Source organism: Lethenteron reissneri, unplaced genomic scaffold (genome assembly GCF_015708825.2).
Source record: "Lethenteron reissneri isolate LAM-NWPU_2019-01 unplaced genomic scaffold, ASM1570882v1 scaffold_464, whole genome shotgun sequence".
NCBI classification, from domain to species: Eukaryota; Metazoa; Chordata; class Hyperoartia; order Petromyzontiformes; family Petromyzontidae; genus Lethenteron; species Lethenteron reissneri.
The window spans coordinates 1-15000 of NW_026891986.1; the positions used below are offsets into that span (position 1 = coordinate 1).

The 15000-nt window shown below is 52.4% G+C and overlaps 1 protein-coding gene across 1 annotated transcript in view; it reads right to left on the reverse strand.

Moving 5' to 3' along the window:
• Positions 1-1061: 1061 nt before the first annotated feature.
• Positions 1062-15000, reverse strand: part of LOC133339864 (basal cell adhesion molecule-like) — a gene marked incomplete at its 3' end in the record, with an annotated part of 14034 nt that continues 95 nt past the window's right edge. Inside the window, exons 2-6 of the mRNA XM_061547993.1 lie at positions 12121-12245; positions 11626-11842; positions 10844-10908; positions 2648-2732; positions 1062-1244 (exon numbers count right to left, since the gene is read on the reverse strand). Coding sequence (XP_061403977.1) covers positions 1062-1244; positions 2648-2732; positions 10844-10908; positions 11626-11842; positions 12121-12245 — 675 coding nt within the window. The remainder of the gene's footprint in view (positions 1245-2647; positions 2733-10843; positions 10909-11625; positions 11843-12120; positions 12246-15000) is intronic.

A 15000-nucleotide genomic window follows, 5' to 3' on the forward strand; every position in this document is an offset into this window, starting at 1 on the left:
AGCTGTACATCGGAGATCGTCAAAGAAGAGATCGTTTATGCAGATGCAACATCACGATTGTGAATGACCTTTCAGTACATATTTTTGTTATCTTCACAATTCAATTTTTACACGGTAATATGCATTCACTCACATTAACATGCAGTCACTCTCACAACTTTGTGCTACGGCTCATTAAATGTTTGTTTCATTATTATTGTATATTGTATCTTATCTTATTCTTGTATGGATGTCTGTTTAGCTATTCGTATATGAGCATAAATTTGCTGTTTTTTATTGAAAATGTAATATTGATATCTCAAAAACCTGATGTGATAGACAAAAACTGATGCCAGATTTGGAATCAGCACCCCAAAATAAAACCGTTGGAATACCTTATGCCAGAAAAAGTGTGTTGACCAGTGTTATCAGAGTGTGTTTTTTGTTTACATTTTGACCGCAAGTATTGTGGTTAATGCAGTTACACGAATCCTCGTAAAAAGGTTTCAGTTTTGTTGCCAGAAAAAAGGGGAAAACCCCTATTATTACTATTATTACATTTTGGTACTGGCAAACAAGGTCTAATGATGTATTTTTGTTGTCCATGTCATGCACATCCGTCTGTGGAGTGACTCATGCAGCCAGCTGTGGCTGCAGGGTTCTGGTAGTACATATTGTGAAAATTCCGTCACAGTTCCAATGATCGCTGTTTCATTGCTTTCATGGCTTTATTTTGGTGATTTCGAAAAGTGTATTGGTTTAGCCATGTTTGTGTTGTTGTAGTACAGAGTTAGACTGATGGCCTTAATCTAAGTTGTCTTGTGGTTGTTGTTGTTGGTTGTTTCACAGCGTTGGTGTACGGTGTATTTTCTGCAATATTTTCCTGTCTTTTCTTGGATTTTCTGTTTGCACTCAGTCACACATTCACTTTAAGATGTTTTCTTGTTCATGTTTTAGTTTTTGTCTGTTGCGGTTGCACCCGATTCAAGAGCCGAATGGCTCACAGGGCTACACCTAATCAATGAACTTGAACTGTCGTGTACGCGTGTCTGTTGTGTCTGCTGTGTTCCGCCCGTACTCACAATGCACCGTCACGTGAATCGTCTCCGAGGCAACGGTCTCGCTCCGGCCGCCCGGCATGGTGTAGTTGACCACGCAGCGATACCCGGCTCCCACGTCCCGCCTCTGCAGTTGGTAGTGCAGGACGGACGTCACGGCGAAGGTGCCATCGGACTCCGTCGCCACCTTCCTCGTCACTTTCACGTCTAGCGGCGCACACACACAGACAAAGATCCCCGCGTGGCCTTAACAGGCTGTAGGGGCAAGTGCTGTTAGCGAGTGTCACACGAGGGGGTGGGTGGCCAGCACCACGCCCTGCCGGCTTTGTCTCCGCAGTGGCGATGTTTACTCCCTGCAACACGTAGCAGTATACACTACACTATACATTACACTATACACTACACTATACACTACAATACACTATACACTACACTATACACTACACTACGCACTACACTACTATACACTACACTACTATACACTACACTATACACTACATTATACACTACACTACTATATACTACACTATACACTACACTATACACTACACTGTACACTACTATACACTACACTACTATATACACTACACTACACACTACACTATACACTACACATACACACTACTATCACTACACTACACACTACTTTACACTACACTATACACTACTATACACTACACTATACACTACACTACACACTACTATACACTACACACTACTATACACTACACTACTAACTATACACTACTATACACTACACTACTACACACTACACTATACACTACACTCTACACTACACTATACACTACACTACACACTACTATACACTACACTACTACACTATACACTACTATACACTACTATACACTACACTACTACACACTACACTATACACTACACTATCGCAGACATATTCACCGGACAGATACGTGTGTAGTGCCATAGGAGGGGAGGGCTGCTGGAGGCTCTGGGATCCGAGGCAGAGAAGCCCTCGGCGCCAGGCGCTGGGATCCCAGGCACCCCAGACAGTTAAGCCCCTTGGCGCCACCAACAGGGGGGCTGTGTGTGCTCTGTGGGATATCTGGGGGCGCACACAACCCCACCCCTCGTTGGGCACGAGGGCATATAAAGGGCAGCTCCCTGGCCGATCGGGGCCAGTTGTAGCTCAAGACCCGAGACCAGCCAGCTTAGGACCCTGTACCCCCTCGTCCCGCTTGTCCTTGTAAGGGCCGGGACGCTGTGAGGGCCAGTGGTGGGACTCTGGGACTCCCGGCTCTACGTCCTTGTGAGGGCGAGTTCCGAGGGAAGCCAGAGTCCAGACCCGCACCTTGGCTGGGTCGGGTTAGGTAGCCTCCCCTAGGGTAGTTGTAGCCGGAGGACCCCAGAGTGTAGCCAGAGCAGTGTACCTAGGCTGTGTACCTAGGATGTGTACCTAGGCTGTGTCGCTAGGCTGTGTACCTAGGCTGTGTACCTAGGCTGTAACAGAGTATCAGGAGTGTTGGAGTGTTGTATTGTAATAAAGAGTTACCTCTACAAGTGTCTCCGGAACCCATTACACATTCACCAGCGGATATTCACCGACAGATACATTCACCAGCAGATCTACCTACCAGGTGATGGCCGCAGGGGCAGGGAATCCTTGTACCAGGTGATGAGGGGCTCTGGGTAAGCGTTGCGCACAAAACATTCACCGATCTGCAAGAGAGGGAAACAGACCAACACATGCAACAAAGATCCCCCGTGTAGCCTTAACAGACTGTAGGGGCAAGTGCTGTTAGCGAGCAACTATGAAGGCCAGAACGGCACACGAGAAGGTGGGTGGCCAGCACCACGCCCGGCCGCCTTTGTCTCCCCAGTGGCGATGTTTTTACGCACTGCACCAGGTATTTATTTGAGGCTGAGTCGACCTAGGGGAGGCACAGAACCTCTTAGCGCGTCGCGCCACGAACCTGGCGACCCAAGTTCGATTCCCACTCACGGCCAACATCAGTGACGATTATCTGAACCGGTTCTGAGCCTCCCCTAGGTCGACTCAGCCTCAAAGGAATACCTGGTGCAGTGTGCACACATCGCCACTAGGGAGACAAATGCAGCCGGGTGTGGTACACTACTACACTACTATACAATACACTACTATACAGTACACTACTGTACACTACTATACTACTATACTATTCACCACTCTACTATACACTACTATACTACACACTACACTATACACTAATATACACTACTATACTATACACTACTATACTATACCATAATATACTATACACTACTCTACTATACACTACTATACTCTACACTACTATACTATACACTACTATACCATACACTACTATACACTACACTACTATACACTACTATACTATACACTACACCACTATACACTACTATACACTACACTACTATACACTACTATACAGTACTATACACTACACTACTATACACTACACTATACACTACACTACTATACATTACACACTACCCACACTACATACTATACACTACACTACTATACACTACACTATACACTACACTACTATACCACTACACTACTATACTTCACACTACTATACACTACACTACTATACACTACACTATACCACTACACTACTATACACTACACTACAATACAACTACACTACTATACACCTACACTACTATACACTACACTATACACTACACTACCATACACTACTATACACTACCACACTACACTATACACTACACACTACACTATACACTACACTATACAATACACTACCTATACACTACACTATCACTAAACTATACACTACACTATACACTACACCTAGACACTACACTATATACTACATACTATACACTACACTATACACTACACTACTAACACTACACTACCTATACACTATACATTACACACTACCACACTACACATACTACTGTAATGCGGGCCGGTAAACAGGCCTCGCGGATATGATGTAACTGGGGGTGGAGTTAGGTCACGTGGGGGAGAAGAGAAAGCTCTTAAGGGCGGTAACCGGAAGAGACGAGGGGAGAGTGTGAGAATAAGACGGGAGGAGGCCACGCAGGTGGAGAGTGGCACGATCGCCACACGACGGGACTCGGCACCATTGGCCAGCGGTGTCCGGGCACGGGGGAACCAGAGAGCAGCGGTGGGGCTGCAGAGAGAGCAGCTGAGAGACTGCACCAGAGGCGGAGAGGCTGAGAGGAGAGCCAGCAGCGCAGCTGTATCGGGAGCGAGGAGAAAAGGCTACGTGAGCGACGGCAGCTGCCAAGCTGGAGACGGAGAAGGCTCTGAGCGAGGGCCGTGTGGGGCAAAGTTGTAAAGAACCCAAATAAAGGACAACGGAGACAGACAGTGAAAGAGTCCTTTATTACACTGGTGTCAGAAGTTAAACGGCATGTCAAACAGCTCAGAAGAAAGAATATTCCTGCACCATCGTCTGCTACATCATCCGACGACGACGACCTTCCTCAGGCAGTGGACCTGCCTACGATGGAGGAGGAGATCCGAGCGGGAACGAGTACGGGTCCGGGAGGTTAAGATGTCGCCGCGTCGGTGGACCCGTCCGCGCCGGAGGACGCTGACTTACGATGGAGGCAGATGGCGGAGCAGCTGGAGACCTTGAAAACCGTACTGGTGCAACTGTGCGACCTCGTCACGCCGGCGACGGCGTCGGGGAGGCCCGGGGGTGATCGGCAGGCCGCGGTCTTGCCTGCGCTGCCAGCGCCATCTGCCACGCGGCACGAAGACGCCATCTTGGGCGTGGCAAGAGAAGAACGGCGGGAAGCCGCCATCTTGCGCCCTCCGCGGTGGGGGGCCGCCATCTTGGACACGTTGCGGTGCGACGCCATCTTGAATATGCCACACGACGAGTCACCTGCAGAAGACGGCGCAGCAAGGAGTCGCAGCCGTCACTTGACAACTGTAAAAGAATTCTCCATCGGTGGCGACTGGAGTGCTTTCGCCTGCAGATTTTTGGCGGCGGTGCGCTCCGCCAGGTGGACTGACGCAGAGGCCCTGGAAGTTCTGACAACTCTTCTCGACGACGAGTCGGTGCGATTCTTCCGTTCTATAAAGGCCGAAAAAAAGAAGACCTTGAGAGGAGTTTTTGATGAGATGGCGGATGCGTACGAGCCGCCGGATGATGCTCACCGCCGGTTCGTTCAACGCCAGCGGGCACCCGAAGAATCGCCGGTGGCATACAGGGGTGCTGTCTTGGAGTTAGCCATGGCCGCATACCCGGAGACGGAGCCTGACCTACTCGAACCCCTAATTTTGGGCAAGATGCTCGAGCTGTCCAGGGATTTGGGGATCCCTATGCCGGTGTGTGGCCATGAAAAGCTGACATCCCGGGCGGCCGCGAAGTGTCTTGATGCCCAATTTAATCTACGCCGCTGGAAGCAAGTCACGGCGTGGACGGGGGGGCCCATCCTCAAGCGAGGTGCCTTGGCGTGGGATCCCAAGAAGGCGGTGTACGTTCCTGACGGGGGGGGCCCGCAGGAGCTGACAGCCGCCTCTGCGTAGTGGTCGGCCCGCGGTGGACCGGGGCCGCGATCTGCGCCGCCGACGCGGGAGCGTCGGGATGGGGGGCCTGCGGTGCGGCGCAACGACATCGAGTGCTTCCGCTGCGGTCGTAAGGGCCATTACGCCAGGGACTGCTGGGCCCGTATCCCAGGACCGCCCCAGCAGGATGCCTCGACAGCGGACGTGCCGAGAAAGGACCCTCCTGGAAAGGCAAGTCGGTGCGCACCAGACACCCGGCAAGGCTTGACACCTCATTCATCACCATTGCCACGCGATCCGGGTGTTGTTAATAACGGGAGGCCATCGACTGGGCCATGTCGCTCAGTAACGCAGTGGCGTAAATTGGCACGGCGGGTTTTCGCGGCCGCTACTGGTTCGTCCACTGTCCCGGGTTCTATACAGGGGGTTGACGTGCGCATTTTAGTGGACTCCGGTGCGTCCACGACCATTATATCGGATGTCATTTTTCATCTGTTGGGCATCCCACCAGAGGCCGTGCGTCCGGTTTACGATTCCTGCGTTGCGGCAAACGGGGGTAGCATAGGCATTGTGGGCCAGGTGGACGCTAATATATCTATCGGGGGAGTGTTGCCCTCGGGAATTGTATTGATCTCGAGGTCCCTTGCGGTTCCATGTTTGTTGGGAACTGATTTTCTGGCCAAAATGCCCATTCTAATTAGAGTTAATCAAAACTGTATCGCATTACCGGGGGGTCGAAAAATTACTTTTCTGCCGTCGCCCTGGGGGCGACCTGCCCCGGTCTGCCAGGTGCAGGCGTTGTCCGAGGTATCTGTTGATATTCCACCTGGCTCGCAGATGCTTATCCCCTTGCGATATCGGAAACCTGTACCTGGTCGGGAGGGAGCAACTGGGGTTTTGTTATCGCCGTCCGCTACCATAACGGGCGGATCGGTGCTCGTCGGGGCGCAGACTATTATCCGGCCGGACCAGCAGCCATTTTTGCAGGTGCTTAATGGGAGTACGGAAAATGTGTGTGTGCCGGCTGGAACGGTTGTGGCACATGCCACTACGGCGTTTACAGCCCAGGATTATCTGGGCCGCCGGGAGATGGTTGCCAGGGTTTCGGGCCCTGCGGCCCCAGATAATCGCTGGATCGCCGAACTGTGCGGGGAAAATTCTTCCCTTTCCGGGAAACAGCGTTCCGCGCTTCGCGCGCTATTGTTGAGTTCTTCCGATGTGTTTAGCTCCGACGATCTGGACTTGGGACGCACCTCCCTGCTTTCCCATCATATTGACACAGGGGACGCTGCTCCTATTCGGTTGAACTCGCATCGGATGAGTCCGGCGGAGCGAGATCATGTGCGAGGGGCAGTGGATGACATGTTGGCTGCGGACATAATATCTCCATCTATCAGCCCATGGGGCGCGCCTGTTGTCTTGGTTAAAAAGAAAGACGGGAAATTGCGATTTTGCGTGGATTTTCGGAAATTAAATAAAGTGTCCGTGGCAGATGCGTACCCCCTGCCGCATATGGACGATTCCCTCGATGCCTTGTCGGGGGCTAAATTCTTTTCGACGCTGGATCTCTCTTCGAGATTCTGGCAGCTTCCCTCGATGAGTCCTCGCGGGAAAAGACTGCTTTCCGTACGCCGCAGGGGTTATTTTAATTTAATTGTCTTCCGATGGGGTTGAATGCTGCCCCCGCCACATTTCAGAGGTTGATGGAACTGGTATTAACGGGGTTGCAGTGGGAGACATGTCTGATATATTTAGACGATATTATCGTCTTCAGCCGCACATTTGACGAACATTTACTGAGGTTGGAGGCGGTGTTCGCCAGGATGCGCTCCGCCAATCTGAAATTTAAACCTAAGAAATGTCACCTACTGCAACGGTCCGTGCGCTATTTGGGACATATAGTTAGTGCAGACGGGGTTGTCACGGATCCGGACCAAGACGGCGTGCGTCCGTGACTGGCCAACCCCGGCCACGGTGGGGGATGTGCGTCGTTTTTTGGGGTTTGCCTCATATTATCGTAGGTTTGTTCCCAACTTTGCAACGATCGCGAGGCCTCTGCACCTCCTTACGGGTAAAGGACGGAAATTTGATTGGGGACCACCGGAGGAGGCGGCGTTTCAAGGCCTGCGCGATCGGTTGGCTACGGCGCCGACGTTGGACTATCCAGATTTTGATCACCCCTTCATTCTGGATACGGACGCGAGTGACACGGGCATTGGGGCCGTGTTGTCCACAGTCCAAAGGTGGTGTGGAGCGCGTGGTGGCGTACGGTAGCTGGGTTTTGTCCCCCGCCGAAACCCGCTACTGCGTCACTCGCCGGGAACTTTTGGCTATTGTCTATTTTCTCCGCCAATTTCGACCGTATCTCTACGGCCGTTCATTTATTGTGCGCACGGATCATGCGGCTTTGCAGTATGCCCTGAAGGTGGACCAGCCATCCGGCCAGTTGGCGCGATGGTTGGACACGCTGCAGGAGTTTTCCTTCCAAATTCAACATCGGAAGGGGGTGCGTCACGCCAATGCGGACGCGTTCTCTAGGTTGCCGCAGCGATCCCCTTGCGCGTGCGCGTCGGGGACGCATAGGTGTACGCCGATCCAACAGCCCCCTCGGCCTGTTGCGTTGGCGGTCGAGGTGCCTGAGGCTCCAGAGTGGCCCGGACCGGCCGATGGCATTTTTAACCTTCCAAGGGCTGTATGGATTCGTGAACAAATGCTGGATGACTCATTGGGGACCCTGCGGAGTCGAGCTGCGAAGGAGAGTGGGGGACTGGGTTCCGGCGGTACGCCGGGAACCGCTCTCCGCGACGGACTGCTGATGTGGAGGGAAGGGTTACAGGAACGCTGGCGTCTTGTTGTACCGGCATCCTTGCGGTACGAATTGATTAGGACTCTGCATTGCGACACGCTACTACATCTGGGGGTGCAGAAGACCCTATTGACGTTGCAGCGAGATTACTTTTGGCACGGCATGACGACGGATGTCGTCGGGCACGTTCGCGCGTGTCCCGAGTGTGCCCGGCAGAAGCCGCCTAAACACCCATATGTACCACCAATACAGTCTATTCAGGTGTCTCGAGTTAATGAGCTGGTGGCGTTAGATATTTTGGGACCCTTCCCGCCATCCGCTAAGGGGAATAAATACTTGCTAGTTGGGGTGGAGTACCTCTCCCGCTGGCCGATGGCCTGGCCCTTGCCCGACCAGTCGGCGGCGTCTATTACGGACGCCTTTCTATTCGGGTACGTTATGGACAAGTGGGCGCCGGAGAGGCTCCTCACGGATCAGGGCCGAAATTTTTCTTCGAAATTGTTGGGGGAGGTGTGCGCGGCTCAGGGAACTAAAAAGATCCGGACATCCCCCTCCCACCCGCAAACGGATGGCATGGTTGAACGGCTGAATCGGACTCTGTCCGCCATGCTGTGTCACACGGTGAATGAAAAACAAGCGGATTGGGATTTGCATATCCCTGGGGTACTCTCGGCGTACCGGATGACGCCGCATGCGTCTACGGGATATTCGCCGTTTTTTTCTTATGTACGGTCGCGAAAATGTGCCGCCGATGGATGTGCAGTTGGGGACAGGAGTGAGGGGACCTACTAAACCTCTTCCTGATTACATTCAGGACACCGTTCGCCGCGTCACTGAGGCGCGGGAAGGGGCCCGCATGGCAATGGCCAAAGCCTAGGCCCGGAACGAACGGTGCGCTCGACGCTCAAAGGGGAAGTGCCCCTGGAACGTGGGGGATATGGCCTGGCTGCATTGCCCGCAGGTGCGGCCAGGGACCTCCCCTAAATTACATAAACCATGGCAGGGGCCTGTTCGGCTTATCGAGGTTCCCAACCCGCAGTCTGCACGCGTTCGGTTCAGATCTCGGCGCTGGTACGTCCATACGTCTCGCTTGAAACCATATGTGGCCCCTCGAACAGATGCGTCATCTCCTGATGTTGCCTTGCCTGTTGCTGCCGACGCACCCTTGGCGGTGCCTGTTGACCCTGCAAGAGCGCCTGTCGTGCCTTTTACAGACAAACCAGCCGTGACACCGCAGGAGACAGGGGACTCTGTTCGGGGTGGGCCTACCACGGCTGCGGGGACACCGAGCCCCGCCGCCCTTCCGACCCCGCCACAGACACGATTGCGGGACACCCCAGACTCTGGTCCTTCTGGGAAACGGGACCGTGGCGTTGGCGGGCCTCCAATAGCGACAGGCAGTTTTGAACCTGTCGCTCCTAAAACCCCGTCGCGTTCTCGGTCTGCAGGGGGGCCGCCGCCCGTCCGGGACGGGCCGGCGACCCGCACGCGGTCGAAGTCCCTTACTTTTCGTTGATTGATACTGTTCTTGTTCTTGTTGTTATTGTTATATTTATTGTATGCTTCGTTGTCCTTGCATGTCTGATGGTTGGTGGTCGCCCGCATTACTTGTGGTTGCTTAGCCGAGGACGGCTGAAATTTTCTCCACGGGGGAGGGTGGTGTAATGCGGGCGTAAACGGCCTCGCGGATATGACGTAACTGGGGGAGGGGTTAGGTCACGTGGGGGGAGAAGAGAAAGCTCTTAAGGGCGGTAACCGGAAGAGACGAGGGGAGAGTGTAAGAATAAAGACAGGAGGAGGCCACGCAGGGCAGAGGGTGGAGAGTGGCACGATCGCCACAAGACGGGAGGAGGCACCGTTGGCCAGCGGTGTCCGGGCACGGGGGAACCAGAGAGCAGCGGTGGGGCTGCAGAGAGAGCAGCTGAGAGACTGCACCAGAGGCGGAGAGGCTGAGAGGAGAGCCAGCAGCGGAGCTGCATCGGGAGTGAGGAGAAGGCTACGTGAGCGACGGCAGCTGCCAAGCTGCCGAGCGGGAGACGGAGAAGGCTCTGAGCGAGGGCCGTGTGGGGCAAAGTTGTAAAGAACCCAAATAAAGGACAACGGAGACAGACACAGTGAAAGAGTCCTTTATTACACTACTATACACTACTATACACTATACACTACACTATACACTACACTATACACTACTATACACTACTATACACTATACACTACACTATACACTACACTATATACGAACCCACGACCTCCTGTGCACCAGGCGAGGTAGTCAACATCTCCCAACTAAAACTAAACCACGTTAGAATCACGAATCGGTGGCGTCTACAGCACCGCAGCCGGGGGGGGGGGGGGGGGGGTGCGTGCGTCTCCGCAACGCCGTTAAGGTAACAAAGCCACCCCAAGAGACGGAGCAGCGGGAGACGGAGCGACGACAAGGCAGAGTGAGAAATGAAAGAAAGTCCCCGCAGGCCGCGGGCTGCTCACCTTGTGCTGCTGCTGGTTGAGCAGCTTGGGCCACTGGCTCGCAGCCACGGCCACCGTGGGGGCCGCTGGGAGGGACACGGGGGGAGGGGGGAGGGGCCGCTCTGTGCGTCAAACGTCGCTGGGACGTCATCGGCCGTTTGCTTGCGAGTCCAACTTGACTCCGAAACGTCGTGTGTAGTGTAGTGTATAGTGTAGTAGTGTATAGTAGTATAGTAGTGTAGTGTATAGTGTAGTGTATAGTAGTGTATAGTAGTATAGTGTAGTGTATAGTGTAGTGTGGTAGTGTGTAATGTATAGTGTGTAGTCGTGTGTAGTGTATAGTAGTGGTGCTTTACACGCCGTACAACACGTTAGAATCGACAGGAGTAAAGTTTGACTCGCGTGCAAAATCGACTAGCGAGCGTAGACCCCGTAGATCACGACTCGTTCGTCAGTAGAGAATTCGTAAGCGGGTAAGCCCATGTGGTAATGTCCGTAAGTAGGGGAGTCTCTTTTGCGACATCCTTAAGTAGGGGAGTCTCTGTCGTAATGTCCGTAAGTAGGGGAGTTTCTGTAGCAATGTCCGTAAGTAGGGGAGTCTCTTTAGCGACGCCCGTAAGTAGGGGAGTCTCTGTCATAATGTCCGTAAGTTGGGTCTCTGTAGCGACGTCCGTAAGTAGGGGAGTCTCTTTAGCGACGTCCGTAAGTAGGGGAGTCCACGTCGCAACGTCCGTAAGTAGGGGAGTCTCTGCTGTAACGTCCATAAGTAGGGGAGTAGAAAGTGGCCCCGTGCACTCGCTTACAAAAGACCCGCACGCTTGCGGTGGCTTCGGCCACGCCGGCGCGCCCCGCCAGCGCCTGGCAGACGAAGTGGCGCTCGTCAGCGGTCTCCGTCGCGCTCAGCGCCAGCGCGGAGTCGCTGCGCCGAGCGTCGATGCGGCTCTCGTAGCCGGTGCCCACGTCCGCCACGAAGAGTCGCGCGTCGCGGTACGAGATCCTCGTTCGCGAAGATCGTGAAATCTGTGCCGGGGGGGGGGGGGGGGGTTGGAGTCTATGGGCAGTGCTGAGTCTATGTAGCAGTGTTGAGTCTATGGGCAGTGTTGAGTCTATGGTGCAGTGTTGAGTCTATGTAGCAGTGCTGAGTCTATGGTGCAGTGTTGAGTCTATGTAGCAGTGTTGAGTCTATGGTGCAGTGCTGAGTCTATGGGTGACAGTGTGAGTCTCTGGGCAGGGCATACGACGTACGTGGCCGAGCGGTGTGCGTGTGGGTGGGGTGGGGTGGGGGTGGCGCTACTCACGATGAACCACTGGGTGACCACCTCATCGCCCACGGAGCTGGTGACCGTGCAGGGGATCACCAGCGGGCTTCCCAGCTCCACCTCCACCAGCGGGGTCACCGCCACGGAGATCGCCGCTTCGACGCCTGCGGCGATGACGGTCATCGCACGCAAGTCACGCTGCAGACTGTGTATAGTGGTGTAGTGTATAGTGTAGTGTATAGTGTAGTGTATAGTAGTGTAGTGTATAGTAGTGTAGTGTATAGTAGTGTAGTGTATAGTAGTGTAGTGTATGTAGTGTATAGTGTAGTTTATAGTACTGTAGTGTAGTGTATAATGTATTGTGCAGCAGTATATATTAGTGCAGAGTATATTACTGTAGTGTATCGTAGTGTATAGTAGTGTAGTGTATAGTGTAGTGTACAGTGTAGTATATAGTGTAGTGTATAGTGTAGTGTATAGTGCAGTGTATAGTGTAGTGTATAGTAGTGTATAGTGTAGTGTATAGTAGTGTAGTGTATAGTGTAGTGTATTAGTGAAGTGTATAGTGTAGTGTAAAGTAGTGTATAGTGTAGTGTATAGTGTAGTGTGTAGTGTAGTGTAAAGTAGTGTATAGTGTAGTGTATAGTGTAGTGTATCAGTCATCATCACCCTGTACAAGAACAAAGGGGAGAAATCAGACTGTTCCAATTATCGTGGCATAACACTTCTGTCCGTCGCCAGCAAAATCCTCGCAAGAGTACTGCTGAATAGACTGGTACCCGCAATAGCTGAAGATCACCTCCCAGAGACCCAGTGTGGCTTTAGAGCCAACCGGGGAACCACAGACATGGTGTTTGTCCTGAGGCAGATTCAGGAAAAGTGCCGGGAGCAAAACAAAGCACTGTACGTCACCTTTGTGGACCTGACAAAAGCATTTGACACCGTGAGCAGGCAGGGACTTTGGAAAATCCTGGACAAGCTAGGCTGCCCACCGAAGTTCCTCACCATGATCGTCCAGCTTCATGAAGACCAGCTTGGACAAGTCAGACATAGCAACAATCTCTCGCAGCCCTTCACTATTGCAAACGGCGTGAAACAGGGCTGTGTTCTTGCTCCCACGCTGTTCACCATTTTGTTCAGCATGATGCTCCAGCAGGTCACAGAGGACCTCGACGACGCTGATGGCGTATACATCCGTTTTCGTCTCGACGGGAGCGTGTTCAACCTGAGGCGTTTGCAGGCCCACACAAAGACCATGGAGCAACTGATCAGGGAGCTGCTTTTTGCTGACGATGCCGCCCTCCTTGCTCATACAGAGGCAGCTATGCAGCGAATTACGTCCTGTTTCGCGAAAACAGCTCAGATCTTCGGCCTTGAAGTCAGCCTGAGGAAGACTGAAGTTCTTCATCAGTCCGCACCCCATGAGGAGCACCATCCACCAAGCATCTTCATTGAACAAACAGAACTGAAAGCTGTCCACCAGTTCAGCTACTTGGGGTGCGTCATCTCGTCTGACGCCAAGATCGACAACGAAGTCGACAACAGGCTGGCCAAGGCAAACAGTGCATTTGGCAGACTATACAAACGTGTCTGGAACAACAGAAACCTTAAAAGAGCCACAAAGGTCAACGTCTACAAAGCTGTTGTGCTGACAACTCTCCTGTATGGCGCTGAGTCCTGGGTCACGTACCGTCGTCACCTGAGTCTCCTCGAGCGTTTCCATCAGCGCTGCCTCCGCACAATCTTCAATATTCACTGGAGTGACTTCGTCGCCAACACTGAAGTCCTCAAGTCAGCGAAGGTCATCAGCATCGAGGCCATGGTCCTCAAGACACAGCTTCGTTGGGCAGGGCACATCGCCAGGATGGAGAACCACCGCTTGCCTAAGATTGTGCTGTATGGGGAACTGTCCTCTGGCCATCGCGACATAGGGGCACCACGAAAGCGATACAAAGACTCCCTGAAGAAGTCCCTCACTGCTTGCTGCATCGATCACCGTCAGTGGGCAACACAAGCAGCTGATCGCAACTCCTGGCGGCACACAGTCCACCAGGCCACCTCCTTCTTCGAAGATACCCACAGGGCCCGTATGGAGGACAAAAGGAGAAGGAGGAAGAACCATGATCCCTCAGCACCCATCCCAGATGAGACCTATACTTGCAGCTGTTGTGGCAGGACCTGCTTGTCCCGCATAGGCCTCTTCAGCCACCAGCGTGCCTGCAGAAGACGTGGATGTCCTTCCTAGATCTTCGTTCGCGAAGCCAAGCCATGATGATGATGAGTGTAAAGTAGTGTATAGTGTAGTGTATAGTGTAGTGTATAGTAGTGTAGTGTATAGTGTAATGTATAGTAGTGCAGTGTATAGTGTCAGTGTATAGTAGTGTAGTGTATAGTGTAATGTATAGTAGTGCAGTGTATAGTAGTGCAGTGTATAGTAGTGTAGTGTATAGTGTATAATAGTGTAGTGTATAGTGTAGTGTATAGTGTAGTGTAAAGTAGTGTAGTGTATAGTAGTGTAGTGTATAGTGTAGTGTATAGTAGTGTAGTGTATAGTGTAGTGTATAGTGTAGTGTATTAGTGAAGTGTAAAGTAGTGTATAGTGTAGTATATAGTGTAGTGTAAAGTAGTGTATAGTGTAGTGTAGTAGTGAAGTGTATAGTAGTGTGTAGTGTATAGTGTAGTGTATAGTGTATAGTGTAGTGTATAGTGTAATGTATAGTAGTGCAGTGTATAGTAGTGTATAGTGTAGTGTATAGTGTATTATAGTGTAGTGTATAGTGTAGTGTATAGTGTAGTGTAGTGTGAGGTGGGCACGAATCTTCCGCGTCTACAGACGACGATTGACACGGTGAAGCCGAACCACGATCGGATGAGGGGGGGGGGGGGATGCTGCTGGATGCTGCCGATGTTCACGGCGGC